Source organism: Musa acuminata, chromosome BXJ3-1, assembly GCF_036884655.1.
Source record: "Musa acuminata AAA Group cultivar baxijiao chromosome BXJ3-1, Cavendish_Baxijiao_AAA, whole genome shotgun sequence".
NCBI lineage: Eukaryota > Viridiplantae > Streptophyta > Magnoliopsida > Zingiberales > Musaceae > Musa > Musa acuminata.
Genome location: NC_088349.1, coordinates 6,676,530 through 6,700,310, shown reverse-complemented (window position 1 = coordinate 6,700,310; position 23,781 = coordinate 6,676,530). Strand labels below are relative to the sequence as shown.

The 23,781-nt window shown below is 39.5% G+C and overlaps 5 protein-coding genes across 5 annotated transcripts; 4 read left to right on the top strand and 1 right to left on the bottom strand.

Moving 5' to 3' along the window:
- Positions 1 to 422: 422 nt before the first annotated feature.
- On the bottom strand, positions 423 to 1,611 carry LOC135628685 (momilactone A synthase-like). The gene is made up of 2 exons (XM_065135496.1): positions 1,461 to 1,611; positions 423 to 1,386 (listed from the first exon to the last, which is right to left on the bottom strand). The coding sequence occupies exons 1-2, from the start codon at positions 1,496 to 1,498 to the stop codon at positions 627 to 629; spliced, it is 798 nt and encodes a 265-aa protein (XP_064991568.1). The 5' UTR covers positions 1,499 to 1,611; the 3' UTR covers positions 423 to 626.
- A 10,389-nt stretch (positions 1,612 to 12,000) lies between these two features.
- Positions 12,001 to 14,529, top strand: LOC135628495 (fructose-1,6-bisphosphatase, cytosolic-like). The gene is made up of 12 exons (XM_065135176.1): positions 12,001 to 12,227; positions 12,308 to 12,355; positions 12,438 to 12,512; positions 12,593 to 12,654; positions 12,734 to 12,800; positions 12,899 to 13,012; positions 13,098 to 13,184; positions 13,261 to 13,331; positions 13,412 to 13,477; positions 13,549 to 13,635; positions 13,914 to 13,989; positions 14,103 to 14,529. The coding sequence occupies exons 1-12, from the start codon at positions 12,069 to 12,071 to the stop codon at positions 14,214 to 14,216; spliced, it is 1,026 nt and encodes a 341-aa protein (XP_064991248.1). The 5' UTR covers positions 12,001 to 12,068; the 3' UTR covers positions 14,217 to 14,529.
- Positions 14,530 to 14,681: 152 nt separating this feature from the next.
- Positions 14,682 to 15,614, top strand: LOC135628496 (uncharacterized). Its single transcript, XM_065135177.1, has one exon. The coding sequence runs from the start codon at positions 14,885 to 14,887 to the stop codon at positions 15,527 to 15,529; it is 645 nt and encodes a 214-aa protein (XP_064991249.1). The 5' UTR covers positions 14,682 to 14,884; the 3' UTR covers positions 15,530 to 15,614.
- A 670-nt stretch (positions 15,615 to 16,284) lies between these two features.
- On the top strand, positions 16,285 to 18,886 carry LOC135628766 (small ribosomal subunit protein eS10z-like). Its single transcript, XM_065135663.1, has 5 exons — positions 16,285 to 16,345; positions 16,446 to 16,494; positions 16,579 to 16,861; positions 16,951 to 17,089; positions 18,616 to 18,886. The coding sequence occupies exons 1-5, from the start codon at positions 16,343 to 16,345 to the stop codon at positions 18,691 to 18,693; spliced, it is 552 nt and encodes a 183-aa protein (XP_064991735.1). The 5' UTR covers positions 16,285 to 16,342; the 3' UTR covers positions 18,694 to 18,886.
- Positions 18,887 to 22,346: 3,460 nt separating this feature from the next.
- Positions 22,347 to 23,577, top strand: LOC135628815 (photosystem II 22 kDa protein, chloroplastic-like). The gene is made up of 4 exons (XM_065135740.1): positions 22,347 to 22,607; positions 22,702 to 22,815; positions 22,883 to 23,126; positions 23,237 to 23,577. The coding sequence occupies exons 1-4, from the start codon at positions 22,389 to 22,391 to the stop codon at positions 23,479 to 23,481; spliced, it is 822 nt and encodes a 273-aa protein (XP_064991812.1). The 5' UTR covers positions 22,347 to 22,388; the 3' UTR covers positions 23,482 to 23,577.
- The last annotated feature ends 204 nt before the right edge of the window (positions 23,578 to 23,781 follow it).

Here is a 23,781-nt window from a genome sequence, read left to right as displayed (position 1 = left end):
GGGGCATGATAATAGAGAGATTTCCTCAACTGCATAGCAAATGAGATTTCCTCAACTCCATGAGGCAATCATTTCTTCAGGAAGCGACGACTGCTGCAGGGCGGGAAGCGGGAAGATGTCGCAGTGTCCTTGGGATTTTAGAGGCTGCGACAGCAAATGAGGAAGACGTAGCAGCAGCCGTTAAGCAAAGAAGGCACCGCCGTTGCGTCTACTGTTCACCGATGGAGAGGAGGAAAGCGAGCAATAGGCCGGCGAAGAAGAGGAGGAGTGGATGAGCATAGCCAAGACTCCGCTTGAAGCAGCGTGCTGCTGCGGCGGCCCCAGATGGAACATGGAACATGGGGTGTTCTTGTGCTTTGCAACCCGTAGGTAAAATGTCTGATACGTTTAGTCGATACTCATACGACATCCTTGGAATTATTATCACCTAATCAAAATATTTTATTTTTGATGCATTATGATATGCTCAAATCACTGTCTGATAAGAAACACAGATGCGATGTGGGTTATTACTGCAATAGATCTAATCAAAAATACTTTTCATGATATGCTGAAATCATTGTGTGATAGGCAATAGTATGGTTACTGCGATAGAAAAGGTCCCATCGTTATGCGGTGGATGAGTGCTACTGCAGGGATTTGGTGACGCTGAGGCCTCCGTCCACCGTCAGGTTGAGGCCGCTCACGTACCTGGACTCGTCGCTGGCCAGGTAGAGCACCGCCTCCGCCACGTCCGCCGCCTTCAGCCTCACCCCCTTGAGGTTGCCCATCGCCTCCATCGCCGCCTCCATCTCCTCCGTGGTCAACTGCATCCCCGCCATCGCCAGCGGCGTCGCCACCCCGTACGGCGACACGCAATTGGCCCGCACCCCGAACCGCCCCAGCTCCGCCGCGGCGCTCCGCATCAGCCCCACCACCGCGTGCTTCGAGCACGTGTACGCCGCCGACGCCACCCCGCCCACCGCTGACACCAGGCTCGCCGTCGACACGATGCTGCCGGCGCGCGCCGGCACCATGACCCGCGCCGCGTGCTTCGTCCCCAGGAACGCCCCCAGCGCGTTGGTGGCCATCACCCGCTCGAATGCCGCCCTGTCGCTGGCGAGGAAGCCGTTGACGGGCGGGTCCATGACGCCCGCGTTGTTGAACATGACGTCCAGCTTCCCGTAGAGGGCGACGGCGGTGTCGACCGCGCGCTCCACGTCGGCCTCGTCTGTGACGTCGCAGTGGACGTAGGAGGCGGGGCCGAGGGCGGCACAGAGGGCGCGGCCCTTGTCGTCCTGGATGTCCGCGACGATGACTCGGGCGCCGTGCCGTGCGAACAGCTTGGCCGTGCACTCGCCGATGCCGCTGGCCCCGCCGGTGATCAACGCCACTTTGCCTTCAAGCCTGAGGAACAATAACAAGAAGCAGATGTATTATGCTGCTAATTCCAATGAAAAGATCCCATCACAAACAAACACCTTCGTGCCACCGATGAGAGAATGGAAGCGCTTCCCATGTCCTCAGATTTCGGCTTGCCGTTTGACCCAAGTTAGTTGTGATCGACGCAAATGAGCATAAGGAGAAGTTTGCATATATTAATCGTTTGGTCTCCTCCCTTAAAAACGTCGACGCTCCTCTTTTTTTGGTTGTTCGTTTCGTTTGGCACATTTCTTCCATATTTACCATTATAAAATGAGGTCTATAACATATATATATATATATATATATATATATATATATATATATATATATATATATATATATATATATATATATATATATATATATATATATATATATATATATATATATATATATATATATATATATATATATATATATATATATATATATATATATATATATATATATATATATATATATATATATAATATAATATAATATACTGCAAAACTTTGGGAACATATTGATATTTTATGTTATTTAATTTCTGTCACGTTGAAAATTCTTTAACAATAATACTGGTATTATATGTATATATATCCCTCCAAATTGGATTATATATATATATATATATATATATATATATATATGTATATATAAGATTTAGATATTTATATGGATATAGAGAGATTTCCATTAAAAAAAAACTCCATTTTTTATTTTTTTCCCCAAAAAGTGTCCCATGTTTTCCTTTTTTTCAAATAGTTCTCCTGTTTCGATAATATCTAAAATACCTCTCACTAATCCCATTGGTTTTTTTTTTCATCATTTATAGCCATCGTAAAGAAAAAATTATAAAGCTTACTTGAAATCATTAATAAATGAACTTAAATTCAATCCAACCAACTCAAAACCTAAAAATTTGATTTTGTAATGGTCTATGATAACCAAATATATCACTTATATAATGTTTTTAATATTTTAATCAAAACAATAGAATGTTATTGGAAAATATTATAAGTGAGTCAAATAAATCAAAACAGATTATAAACTATTTAATATATTATACTAGGACAGATATCTATAATATATAATAGTTTAAGAACAACATCACTCACATAGGGATAAAAAGTTATGCTATTATAGTGTTTTGGTCATTATAATAAAAATATTATAAAACCTACTTGAAAACATTATAAATGACCTAAACAAACTCATAACTTCAACTAAACCAATTAGAAAAATAAATAATATAATATTATAATATATGGGTGTCCAAATCGAACTTTGATTTTTTTTTATTCAATCAATAAGATAGTTCAAATAAGAATCAATTTAAACCTACCTAACCAAATCGATTCAAAACTAGTTAATACGGTTCAATTAACTGATTAATCAAATTATAATTTTAAGTAATTTAAATATATATTAAATAAATCGGTTCAATTCAATTGGACTGAATCATAATCTTAGTACAATTGGGTCGATACGATAAGATTTATGAAATTGTGCCCATATCCTTTGTAAAATTGAGTCTTTAGACTAGTTAAAATAATCAGTTTGAATTGGTTAATGACTTAGGATAATAAATTCAGTCAAATTGATATTTTTTAAATTAAAATCAGTTCAATTCGATTGTTAACCAAACAAAAAAAAGACTACCCCTAATCAAAACCATAGTTTGATTTTACGATTCAATTTGAACACCTCTATTATAATGGTTTACAAGCAATCACAACAAAAAAAAACATAACATGTTATCTCTTATAATATTTTTTAAATAATTTTATAGTATTAAATATTTAATAAAATATTATAATATTATTAAAAAACTATAAATGAGTAAAATAAAAATACTATAACGATCACAAACTTATGAAAAATTGATTAAAAAAAGTATTATTGAGGTTAGTAAAGGATATTTTGGGTATTATGCGAATTAGATACCACCATTTGAAAAAAAAAATCAAAATAGGAGATGTCTTTTGTAAAAAAATAAAAAAATATTTTGAGGAAAAATCGCCCATGGATGGATATATATATATATATATATATATATATATATATATATATATATATATATACTTCTCTCGGCGGGCCCCAACAGTAGCTGGCTCAGTATCGGGTGCCACCGCTGCATGAATTGACCGCAATCGACCGTCTTCGTCGCGATCAGGAGAGTTATTGCAGATTCCAATTGGCGAGCATCTGTGGGACCCACGGGTCCTACCCTCGGGCTCCCAGTCATATATCAGCGCGTCGCCTTGCTTTGGTGGCTGAGAAGTGATCATGTGGACGAGTTTGTCTGATGGGAGACAAGTCAAATAGATGTGGCCATTAGAAAAGGACTCGAAGTCAAACATCGGTTGCAGTCCTCTCCACTTATCGTAACAGTGACGATGTCTTGAAGCATTTGACCCACAAAAATCGGATCGGGCAATTTATCGAAAAAAAAGGTCTTTAATGGGTTTTTTTGGAATGCGACCTCTATATTTTATTTTTATCGAGAAATATTTTTTTTAAAAAATCTTAATAATATCTTGAAATTAAATTATTTTAAACCCAATCAACCCGTGGGCTGATTCGACTCAATCGGTGTCTTAGTATAGAATCGAATCAAATCCTTTCGGATATGATCGAATCTCTTATATTCAACCCACACTCAAGTTATATTCAAATTATACTCACGACATCTATTAAAAATATATTTATTTTTACATAAATTTATTTTAAATTTATCATAAATAAAAAGTTAATATAATTTATCATAAAGAAACCAAAGAGCTTCCTCCTCCTCCCACTCCGCGTATTAACCCCCACCGTTGTTGCTATGACTATCCACTACTCGCTGCTATCGATTACTAGCCTCAGCTTACGACATGCCGTTGATCTTCCATTGACGTTATCATCGTAAGTTTTGTTGGCTGCGGAAGAGGAAGAATTCGTTATCGTCGATCAACGACCCTAGCTTGCCTGCTTATCGTCAATCTTCCATTGACGCTATCGTTGACTCTGCTAGCTGCAGAAGAGGAGGAATCCATCATCATGGATCACCAGCCATAGCATGCTCACTTGTCACTAATCTTTTGCTAACGTCGTCGTCTGCTCTACTAGCTATAAAAAAGAAGGGAATCGCTATCGTTGATCGTTGGCCCTAAACTGCTTATCTATCGTGGATCTTCTACTGACATCACTATCACCAACTCTATTGCCTACGAGAAAAAGAAGATGATGATGAGGAGGAAGATTGAAAAGAAAAGGACAAGGAATAAGAGGATGATATTTTGGTACATTTACAAACAGATAATCAATTTAGATAGATTAAAAATTATTAAAATGAGATTATAAATAGTAAAATAAGGGTTGTAAATAGTAATATCCTTAGTAAAAACTAAATACAGAGACATCATCAATGTTTTATTATTCTAATAATAATTCTAAGTCCAATTTGGAACGCGGTGGGAGTAGAGCACACGTTGGAAGACTTAGATCCAATCAAATTATCGTATTGTCTATTATGATTCTTGAGTCAACCAATTTAAATCAGATTTGGACATTCACGAGTTTGATACAGTTTGGATCTGTACGACATTAAGCAAATATTTAAAATAATAAAAGAATTATTACACTAAATAATGTATATCACACTCACATGTGGACCGCGATCATTCATACCCTAACACACTAATCAATCGAATGTCTCAGTAAAAACCACATTAACGACACACTATAATGAAGCAAATGATGGCAAATTTGGTGATTGGGAAGAAGACACCTTCCACAATGTGCAATTAATTGGCATGTGGAATATAAGTCGGCCATGGGCGCATCTCACTGGTTATAATTTAGGTTATTCATATTTTGTGACAAAGATATTGAATTGGATGTCCATTAATCCTAAAAACTAGATTAGATTTGACAGTGGAACCCAAAGCTAAATGTATGGTGCAAGTTGAATAGAGAAAAAATATTATATAAATATTAATTAAATATCATATGAGATGAAGTGAGCTATTTATAGGTTTTGGACATAATTTGATATGATGATAAATATTTTGATCACATTATCATAAATCTTAAAGTTAAGTTATTTACAACAAAAAAATCATTATATTTAAAGTCTAACATAATTTCTTGTTGGGTCCAGCCTTAGGCTTGGATAATTTGGCTAAAATTAAAAAAAGGAGAGAGAATGTGAGGAAATTAGATCAGAAATTGCAGCGTGCGGCGGCTAGAAAAGAGGAGAGAGAAATAGAGAAAGAAAGTAAAATTTTCTGAGTTTTCTACTTGACGATCGGTGGCCAAACGTTGTCAGTTTTGACCCAAATTTTATGTGGAGAATCCTTGCAGCAAACTCTATAATCCTAATGGTGTTGATCTACAGTTTACCCTCTCTAGAGATCCACCTATGTGATGAAGATATGTTATTCTTGAGCCAAGATCTATGTTCTTGATGTTATTCTGATCCTCTAGTTATTCTAAAGAAGACCTACTGTAAACCTGTTATCAGTATTATTGATAGTGGAAGTTTGAGGTGGACTACGGTCCCGTGGTTTTTTCCACATTGGGTTTTCCACGTTAAAAGATTTGATCTCACTGTGTGATTGATTTTTGCTCTGCTATTTATGCTGTGCTGGTTAATATTTTCATTTGAATACCAAGTTAGTATTTTGATGAGGAACCCATTTTGATACACAAAGAGGGAAAAGAATATTCCGCTTTAACAGGTTTCTTCCCAACAAGTGATATCAGAGCGTCAGGTTATTTGGTGCTAGTTTTCTTGTGTGATTGAAATGGAGCATTCAGATGGTATATTTAAATTGAACTCATCAAATTATTCCACTTGGAGGCATCTGATTGAAGATTTGCTCTATTGCAAAGATTTGTATAAGCCTATCAAGGTTAAAAATAAACCTTCTACTATGGACGATGAAGAATGAGAAGTTCAACATAGAAAAGCTATTGCCTATATTAAAAGATGGATGGATATAAACTTGCATGAGCATATTTCAGATGAAACCAGAGCTGATGTTGTTTGGCAAAGATTAGAAAACCTCTTTGCGAAAAAGACAGTGGGAAATAGAATTTCTCTCCTCAGAAGGCTTGTAAATTTGAAGTATAAAGATGGTAGTAACATTGTTGAGCACATAAGCCTATTTCAGAGTCTTGCAAATAAGTTGGTTGCTATGAAAATGAATATAGATGATGAGATGCAGGGATTATTATTTCTCAGCTATTTACCAGAAAGTTGGGAAACGTATGTGGTGACTATTTGTAACTCCACGCCAGAGGGGACTATAACCATAGATATGGTTAAAGACAGTTTGCTAAATGAAGATGCCAGAAGGAAAGAACAGGATGAATCTTCTTCTGGTGCATTTGTTACTGAAAAACAAGAAAGACGTGGAAGAAGTCATAGCAGAAATCCATATGGTTATAGAGGAAGATCCAAGTCTAGAAGAGATATCAAATGTTTTCATTGTAATAGGCCAAGTCACATGAAGAAAGAGTGTAGGTTTTGGAAGCGAGAACAAAATGAAATGAAGAAAAATGAGAAAAAGACCAATACAGTTGCTGCTGAAGGTAATATCACTATTGTTTGTGATGAAGGTTGTGTTAGCCTTGTAGCTCAAGACAATAGCTGGGTAATTGACTCTGGTGCTTCATTTCATGTCACTTCTCATGGTGATTTCTTTAGATCTTACATTGCTGGTGATTTTGGTAATGTCAGAATGGGAAACAATGGTACATCTTAAGATTATGGGTATTGGAGATATTTGCTTGGAGACCAGTATTGGGAGCAAATTGATACTCAAAGATGTAAGGCATGTTCCAGATATTCGTCTTAACTTGATATCTACAGGTAGACTTGATGATGAGGGCTTTGCACATTATATCGGTGAAAGTAAATGGAAACTCACTAAAGGTTCTCTAATTATGGCAAAAGTAAAGAAGATTAATTCTTTTTATGTCATGGAAGCTAAGCTACACAAAGGAGAGATTAATGCAATTCGAAAAGGTGAAAGTATAGATCTTTAGCATAAGAGGCTTGGACATATCAGCGAGAAGGGACTTCAAACTCTTGCTAGAAAGCAGTTCTTACCAGAGTTGCAAGGTACATCTCTTAAATCTTGTGATCATTGCTTAGCTGGAAAAACACAGAGTTGCATTTCAGACATATCCATCATCTAGAAGATCAGATGTTATTGATTTAGTTCATACTGATGTTTGTACTATGCAAACTAGAACTCTTGGAGGTGCTCTTTATTTTGTTACTTTTATTGATGACCATTCTAGAAAAGTGTGGGCTTTTGCTTTGAAATATAAAGACCAGGTACTCAATGCTTTCAAGGAGTTTCATGTTAGTGTTGAAAGAGAAACTTGTAGGAAGTTAAAGCGTGTTCGATCAGATAATGGTGGCGAGTACAGGGGTCCTTTTGAGAATTATTGCAGGTTTCATGGTATCAGGCTTGAGAAAACAGTTCCTAAAACTCCTCAGCAGAACGGTGTGGCAGAAAGGATGAACAGAACCATTGAAGAAAGGATTAGGTGTATGCTTTCTCACGCCAAGTTACCGAAGTCATTTTGGGGGGAGGCTATGAGAACTACAATTGACCTAATAAATCTTTCTCCATCAGTTCCTCTGTAAGGTGATGTTCCAAAGAGAGTATGGAGAGGAAAAGATATATCTTATAATCATTTGAGAGTCTTTGGGTGTAAAACATTTGTTCATATTTCTAAAGATGAGAGGTCCAAGCTTGATAGTAAAACAAAAGCATGTATCTTCTTGGGATATGGTCATGAAGAGTTTGGGTACAGATTATGGGATCCAATGAACAAGAAGATTGTTAGAAGCAGAGATGTTGTGTTTCTTGAAGACCAATTGTTTGATGATGGTGATAATGTTGAGAAGCCAGAAACCTCTGTTTATATTCCTTGGAGTTTGGGTCCAGTTCCTTCACCTGTAGTTCATGATGATCATGAGGGAGATGAACAAGAAGATTGTGGTGAGAATACTAGTGATGATACATCTATAGTTGATGATGCTGAACCAACTGAACAGGCACCTCCACCACTAGTTGAGATTCCATTGAGAAGATCCACTAGAGAGCGACAACCCTCTACCAGATATCCTTCACATGAGTATGTTATGCTTACTGACGGGGGAGAGCCAGAAACTTACCAAGAAACTATTCTACATGAGAATAAGAGTGAGTGGGTTAAAGCCATGCAAGAAGAGATGAGATCCTTGCTTGAGAACTGCACCTATGACTTGGTAAAGTTGCCTAAAGAGAAGAAAGCTCTCAAGAATAAGTGAGTTTACAAATTGAAGACTGAAAGCAATAGCTCACAACAGAGATACAAGGCATGACTAGTTGTGAAAGGATTCGGTCAGAAGAAAGGTATTGACTTTGAAGAAATATTTTCTCCGGTTGTAAAAATGTCATCTATCCGAGTTGTTCTTGGTTTGGCTGCCCGCTTGAATTTAGAAGTTGAGCAACTTAATGTAAAAACAGCATTTCTTCATGGTGACTTAGAAGAAGAAATTTACATGGAGCAACCAGAAGGTTTCAAAGTCAAGGGAAAAGAAAATATGGTGTGTAAGCTTAATAAAAGCTTATATGGACTCAAACATGCACCTAGACAATGGTACAAGAAGTTTGATTCCTTTATGATGAGCCAAGGGTATGATAGAACCACATCTGATCATTGTGTGTTTATGAAGAAATTTTCAGATGATGATTTTATTATTTTACTGCTATATGTTGATGATATGCTGATTGTTGGCCATGATGTTGGAAAAATTGGAAAGCTTAAAAGAGAGCTAAGTAAGTCTTTTGCCATGAAAGACTTGGGATCGGTGAAACAAATACTTGGCATGAAGATTCTTCGTGATAGGAAGAAAAAGAAGATTTGATTATCTCAGGAGACTTATATTGAAAAGGTTCTTGAAAGATTCAACATGAGTAAAGCTAAAGCAGTTTGTTCTCCACTTGCATCTACAGTAGGCAGTTTGATGTATGCTATGGTTTGTACTAGGCTAGATATAGCTCATGCAGTTGGAGTTGTTAGTCGATTTCTCTCAAATCCTGGAAAGGAACATTGGGCAGCAGTGAAATGGATATTAAGATATCTAAGAGGTACTTCCAGGTTGTGTTTATGTTTTGGCAGTGATGAACCTGTGTTAGAAGGTTACACAGATGTAGACATGGCAGGTGATACTGATTCCAGGAAGTCCACTTCGGGATTCTTGATGACATTTGCAGGGGGAGCAGTCTCTTGGCAGTCTAAGTTACAGAAGTGTGTTGCTCTATCAACCACAAAAGCAGAATACATAATAGTTACTGAAGCCTGTAAGGAAACTTTATGGATGAAAAAGTTTCTACAGGAATTGGGCTTGAAACAGGAAGTGTATACTATTTACTGTGACAATCAGAGCGCCATTCACCTCTCCAAGAATTCAACATACCATTCTAGATCCAAGCATATTGATGTGAGATATCACTGGATTCGTGATGTGCTTGAGTTGAAAGAATTATAGTTGGAAAAGGTGCATACCAATGAGAATGGTTCAGATATGTTGACAAAGTATTTGCCTAAGGAGAAGCTTGAAGCATGTAGGTGAAAAGCGGGCTTGGTACAACCCACCATATGAGTTGGAGGGGGAGAATTGTTGGGTCCAGAAAGTAAGGTTTTCTGAGTTTTCTGCTTGACGATCGGTGGTCAAACATTGTCAGTTTTGGCCCAAATTTTATATGGAGAATCCTTGCAGCAAACTCTATAATCCTAACGGTGTTGATCTACAGATTAACTCTCTAGAGATCCACCTATGTGATGAAGATATGTTATTCTTGAGCCAAGATCTATGTTCTTGATGTTATTCTGATCCTCTAGCTATTCTAGAGAAGACATATTGTAAACCTGTTATCAGTATTATTGATAGTAGAAGTTTGAGGTGGACTACGGTCCCGTGATTTTTCCCACATTGGGTTTTTCACGTTAAAAGATTTGGTCTCACTGTGTGATTGATTTTTGCTCTACTATTTATGTTGTGCTGGTTAATATTTTCATTTGAATACTAAGTTAGTATTTTGATGAGGAACCCATTTTGATACACAAAGAGGGAAAAGAATATTCCGGTTTCTTCTCAACATTTCTCACATAGCTGGATCAGACTTGTCGTAGAAGTGTGATATTATATAAATGTTGATTATATATATATATATATATATATATATATATATATATATATATATATATATATATATATATAAGAAAAACATTGACAACATAAATTACTATATAAAACTAAAACTAAATATTAAGTGGTCTAAGATTGGCATTTAAATAAGATAAACATATACAAGGACAACATAATACTAAAAAAATAAAAATATATTGAAAGAGATTATCTTAGGGTTGAGAATTATAAATTAGATAATCATAAGTTTAATTCAAATTGGTCAAGCTTAGTACACATAAACATCAATTCAACATAAAATCTCAAGTTTAATAAGATGTAGGTCATCTAACTCTTTCATTTCAATACTTAATAATATATATCCTCTTAGCTCTCTTTTAATATTCATCTCACTTAATAATTTTCATTTTTATTTGGAAGGGTATATCATAGTATAATTTGACATATATATATTTTATTTTAATTGATTAATAATGAAGATAATATTATTACGATTCAACATATGGTCACACAGAGTGAACCCTGATCATCAATGTAGCAACATAAGTATTGATACATTGTAAAATTTAACAAGAATATTTCGCTCATACCCTCGTTGGCTAAGCCTATCATAAATGTATATTAAACCATCATAATAAAAGTTAATTATTTTTTACTTGAATTTCAAATTTTTTACCTTGAAATTAACAATAGTATTGAAGGGACATTGTTAAACACCACACTTAACTTCAATCTTCATGCAAATCAACTATCCAACTTACGTCTATGCCTCTCGACCAACCCTATCAAACTTTTTTATGTATATAAATCCGAATTAACTCGATTTAGACATAATTGATATCTTTCCCCATAAACTACTAATATTTTTATAATTTTTTTTGACTCGTTTATTTTTTAAATGTTTGTTTACATACCATATTAAGAATTATAAATTAGACGATGATCAGGATTAGACATCAACAAATTTGACTATGTAACATGTTGTATGTTACTCGTAGCAAATTTGACTCCAGACTCGATCATTCATATAAAAAGGTTCGATAGCTTCCAACAGGATCGACATGCATCACACCATGTGGGTTGTGGATCATCAAGTGTTGGCGTAAAGTGATTCTGATTTCCAACCAATCGAAAGAGTTGTCGTGGCATCTGATGCTTGCAACCCAATTAAGATCGTTTCAATGCTGGTATCTGATTCCATCACCAGTAAAACAAGTGTTGCGTATAAATGGACCATCTATACATCTACTTGCTGTAAGTGGCCCACTTGTAAGCATTTCACTCTCTCCACTAAATTCACTTGCGTGCCGCATGTGGACATGCAACGTTTTGTCATCCGCAGATGCCACCATCTCTTCCTCCGCCTCTCTTTCCCCTCCTCTCTCTCTCTATATATACTGTTACAGTGTAAGCTGCAGCAGTAGCTGAGGTTCCAACACATCAAGCCTCGTCCCTCGTGTCTCTCTACGAGCTTAGGACGATGGATCACGCGGCCGACGCGCACCGGACGGACTTGATGACGATCACCAGGCACGTGCTGAACGAACAGTCGAAGCACCCCGAGTCGAAGGGCGACTTCACCATCCTCCTCTCCCACATCGTCCTCGGCTGCAAGTTCGTCTGCTCCGCCGTCAACAAGGTCCTCCTCTTCCTCTTCCCCTCCACCATTGCGTCTCCTATTGCTATCTCCACTTCGATTCCACCTTGTTGTTCTCACAGGCTGGCCTCGCCAAACTCATAGGACTCGCAGGAGAGACGAACGTCCAGGCAAGCATTCCTCTCCCCATAGCAAAAAATCAAACTTCCTGACCTGAAGAGACGTCCGTTCACTCTGCTTTCGTTGATTCAGGGTGAAGAACAGAAGAAGCTAGACGTGCTCTCCAACCAAGTCTTCGTCAAGGCTTTGATCAGCAGCGGTCGCACAGTAAGTCCTTACGGCATCTGATTTTGTGCACGTATAGCACCGTTCTTAAAGCATGTTCGGCTAATCATCTTCTCCCACAGTGTGTTCTTGTGTCAGAAGAGGATGAGGAAGCCACCTTCGTGGATCCATCATTGCGTGGAAAGTTCGTAAATTTTGCGACATGCTAAATCTCATCCTCAAATCTTAATGATGTGCAGCGTTTCCCCCAATCGGACGTGCAGGTACTGCGTCGTCTTCGATCCCCTGGACGGTTCCTCTAACATTGACTGTGGCGTCTCCATTGGAACGGTATGAGTCCTCTGTTTCCATGAATTTTATCGCCCTCAAAACTCTATTCTCTGTTTGCCTTCGTACCGATTCGGACATTTAGACCTATTTTTGGACAGATTTTTGGCATTTACATGGTTAAAGATAAGGATAATGTGAGCCTTGATGATGTGTTGCAACCAGGGAAGCATATGGTAGCAGCTGGCTACTGCATGTACGGCAGTTCTTGCACTGTGAGTTCACTTAAGTTCCTCTCTATTATCATTTCTTTCTCCTGCTCAGAAGATACTCATCTCGATCTCTGCATGATGCATGCAGCTTGTGTTAAGCACCGGGAACGGTGTCAATGGTTTCACTCTCGATCCATCTCTTGGAGAGTTCATACTCACCCATCCGGACATTAAGGTTGTGCTTGAGGTTGATCCTCTAAAAGCTCAGTGGGATGGGCTGTCCTTATGCAGCATTGTGCCCTTCATTGCAGATACCCAAGAGAGGCAAATTGTACTCAGTGAATGAAGGAAATGCCAAGAACTGGGATACTCCTACAGCAAAGTGTGTATGATCCAACCTCAGCTGAATTCCCTTGTTAGGTTTTCCGAGCTGAATTCTCTTCATCACTCATTGGTCCTTAGGTTTGTGGAGAAATGCAAGTTCCCAAAGGATGGTTCATCACCAAAATCTCTGAGATACATTGGAAGGTACGTACTGCGCAAACCTCTCAGTTTTCCTGTGTTCTTAGGCTTTGATTAGTGTATTGCTCATCTGACAGTATGGTTGCTGATGTCCATCGAACACTGCTGTATGGAGGCATCTTTTTGTACCCTGCAGATAAGCAAAGTCCTAATGGAAAACTACGGTATACACAACCTCATTATTCGAGTAAAATCAATTTCACGGTTCGATGTGAATCGGAATCAAACCGGGTCGGAATCGAAACCGAACCAGCCTAGCGGTTTGCCAATTTCAAATCGAACTGCAAATGGACTTGGATGGTTCGATTACGATTCCTGATTTTTAGAATCCAGAATTGACAGTTCATGATTTAGAAAAACACTTAATGATTTTATTTTATTTTAAATTATGATTTTCCGGTTCCCTATATGTTACCAGAGGTTCTTCTGCTTTGTACAACAGCGTTCTGTATGAGGTCTTTCCAATGTCATTCTTGATGGAACAAGCAGGAGGTCAAGCTTTCACAGGAGAACAACGGGTATTCTGCATCAATCCCTGTTCTCTATGCTTCAACACAAGCTGCAGAGGAAACCTTGCAGATTTATCATGATTGGCAAACGTGATATGATCCATGAATCATTTACTTTGCAGGCCCTTGATTTGGTTCCCACCGAGATTCATCAGAGGTCTCCAGTATTTCTTGGCAGCTATGATGATGTTGAGGAAATTAAAGCTCTCTATGCTGCCGAAGAGAAGAAAGCATGATCAACACACATCAAACTCCATCATGCTTGTATTCCCTGCTCATAGTCCTCTCACACAGAACTATGGTGTTGAACTTGTATTCCCTGTATACAAGATGCTCTTCTCCCACAAAAATGGTGTCTCCACTATTGATCCTGAGATGCTTAGGATGTGTATGTGCTTAGAAGCGTGTATCGGTTGCCTCACCTGGGCAGCATCCCTGCTTTCAACGTGATGATTGAGAGATCGCACAGATATCTGAAACTTCTCGCTGTAAATGTACGTGTAGCTGAGGTATATTTCAAGGACCAGAAGATAAAGAAGCATTACATGACTTCTATGATTCTCACACAAGCTGCTGCTGCTGCTCCTGGTGATGACCACATTGCTACGTTTGGCTGGGAGTTCTTCGTCAACACTCGAAGTGTTGATTCCTTTACAGTTTCTTGCGCCTTGTGGTCTTCACTTTAACTGCGCTCGGGAGAGTTGCGAGAGTTCTCACCGCTGGAAGAAGACGAAGGAAACTTGTCTACCTTAAGACAGCTTCTGCAGCCATTCACGTGGCCGCTGTCTTCTACTGTGAACATGTGTTTCTCGCATCTCCAACTTGTTTCTTCATCCTGCCATTGGATGTTGATCCGACGTTCAATGATCAACCATCGTTATACGACGGACGAGGTAAGCACTACATGAAGTATTTAGCATGTCATCGCTGGCATCGAGGAGAGCGGGAGGGGATGGCGGCAGAGGTGGCGTGCGCCTGCGCAGGGGAAACGGAAGCGGAGGAGGCGAGGGCGGTGGTTGGAGAGGCGGCCACAATTCGGGCGCTGAACACCGCCGTGGAGCTCCACTTGGAGAAGACCATGGAGAAGAAACGGGCGGTGGACGCGCAGAAAAAGGAGATGTGGCGCCTCTTCCAGCTCTTCTTCCTCTTCCTGGCGGTGTTGTTCGCGGCCCAGCTGGGGGCGCCGCAGGACCGCCTCCAGTGTCGCCACTGCTGGGTCCCCATCGCCCTCCTCGCCCTCGGCCACCTCGCCTTCTCCGCCGCCGCCGCCCAGACCCTTCGCTGCATCCACGGCTGCAAGTACCAGCGCCGCTGCCACAAGCTCACCCTCGCCCTCGCCACCGACCGCCTCAAGCTCCTCACGACCCGCTGCTCCGCCGCCGCGGGCCCTGCGCCGGCGCTGCTTCCGGGGGAGTTGGAGATCCACTACCAGAAGCCGCCGGAGAGCTACCAGCGCAAGTTCAACAGGAGCTGGGCTGTACACGTCGGCTTCCTGATATGTACCTTCGGGTTCATGGTCTCCTGTACCGTAGTCGTCCTCTGCTTCTAGAATAGGTTCTACTCTTCGAGAAGCTTCTGGAAGGCTCTAGATGGGATCTCCTAGTTTATGGATTAAATTTTTTCTCTATTTCTTTTCTAGGCATAAATATTTCAGCACTGTTAATTTCATTTGTTCTTTATTTTATCATGCTGTAGAGACATGTAAATTTGTGCAAAAATAAGAAAATATTTTGGAAAAAAATAGATTATGTATATTTTTTATTAGTTTTGCACGAAATAATAATTAAATAAAAATATTACGTTTGTTAGTCCATAATCATATAACTTCAAATTTCTTGAGACGTACTTTTGTCCAATAATTATAAGGTGAGGTTCAAATATGATTAAATTATTCAATTTTTTCCTAAAAATTGAGGATTTTTTCTTAACAAATCATCCAATTTATTTCAGTTGGTTAGTAAATTATTTGTATAAGTGGTCATTCTCATGTTCTAAGCCCACATGCGAGCATAATCTATGTCACTTGATATAATAATTTTTTTTTTATTTTTTTTTAAAATTATCTAATTTATTTTTAGATAAAAATTATTATTCAAAATATTCGAAAAAGTGAAACTATTTTATATATATATATATATATATATATAAAATAATAATAATAATAATAATAAAACCTAATATTTTCGATATTTCTATAGCCTTAACAAATCAATTTGGGCCGTAATATGGGCCATCGTTCGGCCCAACCCAGCCCATCAACGCCACTATAAGAAGAGGGAAAAAACTAGGGTTTGCTTTGCGCTTCCCTTGGTCGGCTCTCCCACGAGACTCCTGCGAAGGCTGCGATCTCTCCCTCATTACCATGGTGAGAAACGCTACGATCTCGAACCTCTTGTGCTGTTCGCGTTCGTCTTCCCTCGGTCTCAATTGCTTCTTCCCTAATCTCCCTTGCGCCTCTATCTCAGATCATCCCCAAGAAGAACCGCCATGAGATCTGCAAGTACCTCTTTCAGGGTGCGCCTCTAGGGTTTCTAATGCTTAATGGGATTTTCTTTTACTCTCTTGGATTTGACTTGATGCTTTTCTTTGTGGGTGCAGAGGGGGTGCTCTTCGCGAAGAAGGATTACAACCTCGCCAAGCACCCAGAGATCGACGTGCCCAATCTGCAGGTGATCAAGCTGATGCAGAGCTTCAAGTCGAGGGAGTACGTGAGGGAGACCTTCGCGTGGCAGCACTACTACTGGTACCTGACCAACGATGGGATTGAGTACCTTAGAACTTACCTTAACCTTCCTTCGGAGATAGTCCCCGCAACCCTGAAGAAGTCCGCGAGGCCACCGGCTCGCCCGTTTGGCTCCGGCCCTCCTGGCGACCGCCCCAGGTGCGGCTATAGTTTCTCCGATCCGTTGCTCCATTTCTGCTCTTCCCTCGTGAAGAGATTGGATTCACTTTAGTGTGTTGTTTTGGCAGGGGGCCACCCCGATTCGAGGGAGATAGACCGAGATTTGGGGATAGGGATGGATATAGGGGAGGTCCTCGTCCTGGGGGTCCTCCAGGTGATGCTGGTGACAAGGGCGGTGCACCACCTGAATTCCAGCCATCTTTCAGGGTATGCATCACCTCAGTTTTGATATCCATATCCATTAGCCTTTATTTTTTTTATCAAAATTAGTAAAGAAAGCATTTATGGCGAAACTTGATTGAGATCAAATTTTGGGCACTTTCTTGTTGCTAATGCATTGATGGCATAGACTGCTTTTGAGAATTGTGTGATCTGGTCACAGAGAATTGTTACTTTATTTCTTACTTAGATATAAGCATTCTTTGGCCATACTGACTAATTGTATTCTGTAGGGTGGATTGCTAGAGTTGAAAGAAAAAATTATTTAGTGTTAAATATTTCAGTAGTATCATACTATCATAGACATCCATATGACAGATGGTGGAACTATCTGGTCTCCAAAATGGGCAAGTGAAGGAAGATATGTAAATGTTTAAGATTTTAAAATTTATAAGTCTAAATTCTTGCTCATTTGGAATTTCATATGGGGCGCCAGAAGGTTCAGAAGTATATCCATGATTATAATCATAATGCCAATTTGCAGCTTCTTCCTGCCTTCATTGTTAATTCATAAATTTCAACTGTGGAATGTCGTATGGTTTATTTATGTTTTTCAAAAAGAAAGTTATTGGTACTATAAGTGAGTTTTTAAGTTGGAGTTGATTGCTGTGCAGAAAGATAAGCCATATTCTTACTGCAAATAGTCCTGTTCAATAATTTTTGCTTCTTTTTATGTGCCATGGATTTTGACTTCTATCTCACAATATACAACAATAACATACATAACCATATATATATGTGTGTGTGTGTGTGTGTGTGTGTGGTTTGTTTTGTTTTATTGGTCTATATACATGTATGTATATATATTTATATGTATGTATGCATATATATCTATATATATGTATATGTATGTAACGTATGTATATATGTGTGTATATATATGTATATATATACATATGTATATATACATATATATATACACACACATACATATACATACATATATATATATATATACATATATACATATATATATATTAGAAGAACTTGCATCCATTACTTTTTTGGATCCAAAGGAAAAGTGATCAATACAGTCCTTTTGTATCTCATAACAGTCATTCGAGACACATTGAGCTGGTTAAACTTATTCAGGAGGCTTTTCATTTGATGGTGTTCGATATTATTTTGTGTCATATTTTTTTCTGTACTATCTTAGACAAATTATCAAGCATGCTGTTGCTTATAATTCTTATGTTGCTTATAATTCTTAATTAGGTACTCATTATAATTTTTTTCCACGTGACCACAGGAATGAAATATTTTAATATTTTTAATGTGTTTGTTGTAATGTTTAGTTATCACCTAAATTCAATGATGTTCTCATGTGTCTTGTAAAGGTTATCTGAAATGAGAGTATTTTTGCAATGTTTAGTTATGACCCAATTCAGTGATGTTCTTCTGTGCCTTATAAAGGTTATTTGAAATGAGAGTATTTTCATGGTTTTCCTGATTGTGGTTCTGCAATTAAATCTGCATGGAGTGGTATATCCATCCTAACTTTTGAAATCGTGCAGGGCACTGGTGGTAGACCTGGATTTGGCCGCGGAGGTGGAGGATATGGAACTGGCCCTGCGTCTGCTTCTTTTCAGTAGATTGTGGCTCTACCCTTCTTCAGAAGCTTCCCTATTATATGAAATTAAGCATTTAGATGAATCATTTTTTGCTTTTGAATCAGATTCATTGTTGGCTTTGTTAGAATTTGTAAAACTTGCTGATTAGATGCATAATTCTTATAGAAACAGTGACATGTCTTTAAATTCCATGGTCTGTTTGCTTTGGGTTGAAGCTTCTTTGTTCTCCAATTATAGCAGCATTATTTTCCATTTTATGTTATAATTTTTGACTAAGGATTTTTCTAGATCTATGTTCATTTGAAATTTAAAATCTAACTTTAGGCATGCAGAATCAGGTTTTTTACATTCTCGGCCCCCTTTCTTTCAAACAATGGATATCTTTGTTCAGTTTTCATACATTGCGTGAAAAAATGTTGATATATTTTGTAGATGTGTGACATGTTGAAGTGATTAGATGGGTGGGTTTGAACCTGTCACCAATGGACAACGTAGAGAAGTATGGAAATTGGAAATTTAATGTTTTCAGTATTTTTTTTAATTTTGTTTTTTGCTTATCCTTAACCTATGTTTGTCATGTTGTCTATCGGCATTTTATGAGTTTATTAGTGGACATCTCAATCTGAATTATAAATAAACAAGATAAGCTTCATAGTGTGGTATGTTTTTAGTTCGTTAAGCTGTGGTAGTTTCAGTTAGCCATCAAATAAGGACGTGCTATAAGTGTTGTATTCGTCTGCGGATTAAACAAGCAATTTAATCCGCGTCCTTTTGATATGAATCCTGGCTCATCATCGAGCAACCAAGCTCTTGAATACGGCACAGCTACAGACTTGGAACTTCATAAATCATGCCTTTAGAAGCGAGAAAAAAGAAGGTTCACCGAGGTGGAGAGTTTCTGGGCGGTGAAAAATGGGTGTCCTATGATTTGAATAAAGCTTTCTCCCGAGCGATAATTCATTCAGTGGAAACATGATTCGTGATTGGTTTCAGTTTTATCCATATAAGTAGGAAGAAAATACTTATTATGGAGATTTTTTTCTTTGATGCAAACGATAAGTGAGCGCTAAATTAGGTGCTAGTTATCAAGATCTTTGCTGCTACGTATAGCTAGTTGATTAGGTGCAAGAAACATTGAAGTGGTTATAGACAGAATGAACTCCCCAGGGCTGTGTTCGGGATAATATATTCTTGCTAACTATCCCGACCCAATTAAAGACGAATGTTAGACACACTTATGGATGCAAGTAAGAAAAAAAAAAAAAAAAAAAAACCCCTAAACTTTCACTTTTTCTAATAGGACGATCCTTATTTATTTATCTTAGCACAGCCTTTACCTCATCCATAATTGCCTTTACCCCTCCTCCATTACTTCAACCCTCGCCCACTGCCTCAACCCTTAGCTTCGTACTTCGCCATCCTCACCCTCACCTCATCGCCTTAAGCGATCTCTCGACAAGCCTCTTAGGTGGGGTGGAACACTTGATAGTGCTGACTAGGGGTGTTCAAATTAAACTAAAAAATTACATCGAACCTGAACCAAACCGACTCACTGATGGTTTAGTTAATTGATTCGAATTGAATCGATTTTAATTTAAAAGATATCAATCTTATTGAATTCACTACCCTAAGCCTAATTGAAATTGATTAATCAAATGGACCAAAATGCTTAATTTTAGTGGGATCAATTTTATAGATATTATCATTTCATCCAATTAGATCAAGATTCTAGTTCAATTCAATTAACTTGAATCGATTTATTAAAAAAAAATATGTTTATATTACTTAAAATTATAAATCAATTAATCGATTAATTGGTCTTAAATCGATTCAGTTAGGTAAATCGAAATCGATTCCAATTCAAACTACCTTACTTTATTCAAACCGAATCAAAATAATAATCTGGTTCAACTCGACCCTTCACAGTTTGGTTTAAACCAATTTGAATACCCTTAGTGCTACATTAGGATTCGAGGATGTTACGGCCTTGGTTAGGTTAGGTCTCGAATCTCCACAACGTACAACGACCACTTCCTAATACCCTAGTAGTTCATCGACTTCCCATCTCTTCCGCTGTTGTAGTTGATGCTGCATCCCTCACCAATGGCAAAAGCTTCATTGGCGTTAGTCGCCCTCTTAAGAGATCGTCCACCTCAACCATCGTGATAACAATGACGAACAAGAGGCGAAGACGATAAGACAAGAGTGAAGGCAATAGATGAGGGCATGACGAATGCGACGATCGAGGGGTGGAGGTGACAAATGAGAGGGCGCGATCGAAACGACAGACAAAGGGTGATGGTAGCAATCAAAAGAATGAAAGTCAAGAGTGATATCATTTTTTTTGAAAAAAATAAGAGATATTCTATGAGAATAAAAAAAAAAGGAGATACTCTGTCGGGAAAAAGAAAACAAGTTTTTAGAAATTTTAGAAGACAACAACGATTTCAAGATACAAGGTCAAAGCTTAGTAGTGCTGGAAGATAACCAAGTAGAAATCATCCTTAGGAAAAAGAACCAATTCAAGATTAGAAACCGCAAACAATATTTAAGATTTGGAACAATGGAATCTATCAAAGTCGTTCAAGCACATAAGCTGTGAGTAGTACTAGTTAAGCACATCTCCTGCTAACACATTCCGACAGCTGAATCACAATAAGCTTAAAAGCAGAAGCCAAACATTTAATCATCCTCATTATTGGCAGGTCATCAGCCATGGGTTATAAATATGAAAGAAGTGCCATTCAGCGAAGTCAAATAAAAAACGCCAATGTAAAGCATTCCAACGAACGGGGAAACCAGATCAGGTCGGAGAAGAGATACCTGACACCGGCATCCCGATCGAGCCCTCTCGCCACCCCCGCAGAGAGCCCACCGAGGCCACATGCCAGCCCTAACGAGAGGTGGGTGCAGCCTTCGAGAAGGTAGTACGAGGTGGCCTTAGGGTCTACAATATTATTGCTAAACATAACGGCGATGGCCACCGCCCGCGTCCCGAGCACTCCGGCCAAGACGACGCGCACGATCGACTTCTCCCGAGCTCCGGTCGTCGTATCACGCCCATCAAGTTCGACCCGCACGCCGCCCCCGATGCCCCCACAAGGAGACGAAACCGAACCATCAAAGCCATATTCCGGATCGCGGGAGCCCTGGGATTCGATCGAAGGGAGGATTACAGGAGAAGACGAAGGCCACGGCGGCCCCGAAGAATCCGCAGAAGGTTGACATGGCCGGCTGAGTTACAATTTGAAATCCCTGATTTCTTGGGAGGCGACGGAGGAGGACAGAGCGAAGAGTTGGTTGCGTTTTCTTTTATTACATATGTAAATAGTTATATTATAATATTAATTTTATTATAATATAAAAAAAATTAAAATTTATTTGAGAAAGAATCCGAGTGACTGCTACCATGAAATGAAATGAACATGACGGGCTCTTCATTGCTACTATGAAACTGGACAACGAAAGATCGCCACAAAATGTCGTCTTCTTCATGCTGCCGTGGACTCCCCTGTACGCGTGGAGTTGTCTCAGATCACAAGCTTTGAGGGGTGAGCTTGAGGAGCTCCAAAGCCACAGAAAGAGGAGTGACGACGTGGTCTCTTCGTTGCCTTGAGATCTCACGTGAAATATCGTCTCTACTTGATCTATATATATGGCACTCACTCTGTGTTTGAAGGCAAGCAGAAACCAAGTGCACCGTACGAGACAGAGCCATGGCTCAATCCGTGCTATTGGCCAGCACTGGAGGCCGATCGTTGAGCTCCACCATGGAGCCATTGCTCCAGGCACAGATTCACCGGCTCCGACCGACGCGGTTCTCCGACCTCCTCCTTCCTCGGACTCCTCGCAGACACCTGCCTTCCACTTCTTCTTCTTCCTTCTTCCCAACTCTCGCTTTGTTCAAGGCTAAAACCAAAGCTCCTCCAGCGAAGGTCTGCGACTTGACGTCACATTAGACCTTTTAATGGGACTAGTTGTTGAGGAGGATCTCCGCACTGATCACGGTTGTTGATGCTGTTGCCGCAGGTGGAGACGAAGAAGCCGAAGGTTGAGGATGGCATCTTTGGCACCTCCGGGGGGATTGGGTTCACCAAGCAGAACGAGCTCTTCGTTGGCCGCGTCGCCATGCTGGGGTTTGCAGTGAGTAGTCTGCGTCTTCTCCCTTCTCATTCCAACCTCTCGTACTCAAACTCGATCATATCCGCAGGCTTCTCTGCTAGGAGAAGGCATCACAGGGAAAGGAATCCTAGCACAACTGAACCTGGAAACCGGCATACCGATCTACGAGGCCGAGCCGCTCCTCCTCTTCTTCATCCTCTTCACCCTCCTCGGAGCAATAGGAGCGCTCGGTGACCGAGGACAGTTTGTCGATGATTCTCCCACCGGGCTCGGGAAGGCTGTCATCCCCCCGGGGAAGGGCTTCCGAGCTGCTCTGGGACTCGAGGAAGGAGGTAAAGTAAACCACAAGCTCTCAGCTCCGCCTTCTTCCATCTTCTTCTTCCGTTGTCAAGACAACACTTGGATTCAGCTACTGATTTGTGATCCGTGTCCTATCTCGAAGGGCCCCTCTTCGGATTCACGAAAGCGAACGAGCTCTTTGTTGGAAGATTAGCGCAGCTGGGCATTGCGTTCTCCATTATCGGGGAAATAATCACAGGAAAGGGTGCATTGGCACAGCTAAACATCGAGACCGGAGTGCCGGTCAGTGAACTCGAACCGCTGGTACTATTCAACGTTGCCTTCTTCTTCTTCGCTGCATTGAATCCAGGAACTGGGAAATTTGTGACCGACGAAGTCGAAGAATGATGAAAGCAAATTAGGATGCAGCGCGAATTCTTCTTGTTCATTTGTGTAGTCAATAGTTATTGTAGTTCAGTGATCCGAAATGCTTGGGATGGTCAACACTCTTGTCCAGGCTCCACTCCACTTAACATCTCATTCAATGAGAAAGAAGAGGAAGATGGCCACAATCACGATCCGACAGAATAACACATCTATTAATTTAATGAACTAGACCTATTGATCCAAATTATTTAAATCAAGTTGATGATAATAAACTCATCAAACCCTATAAATCAATCCAAAATTTTATCTACTTCTGATATT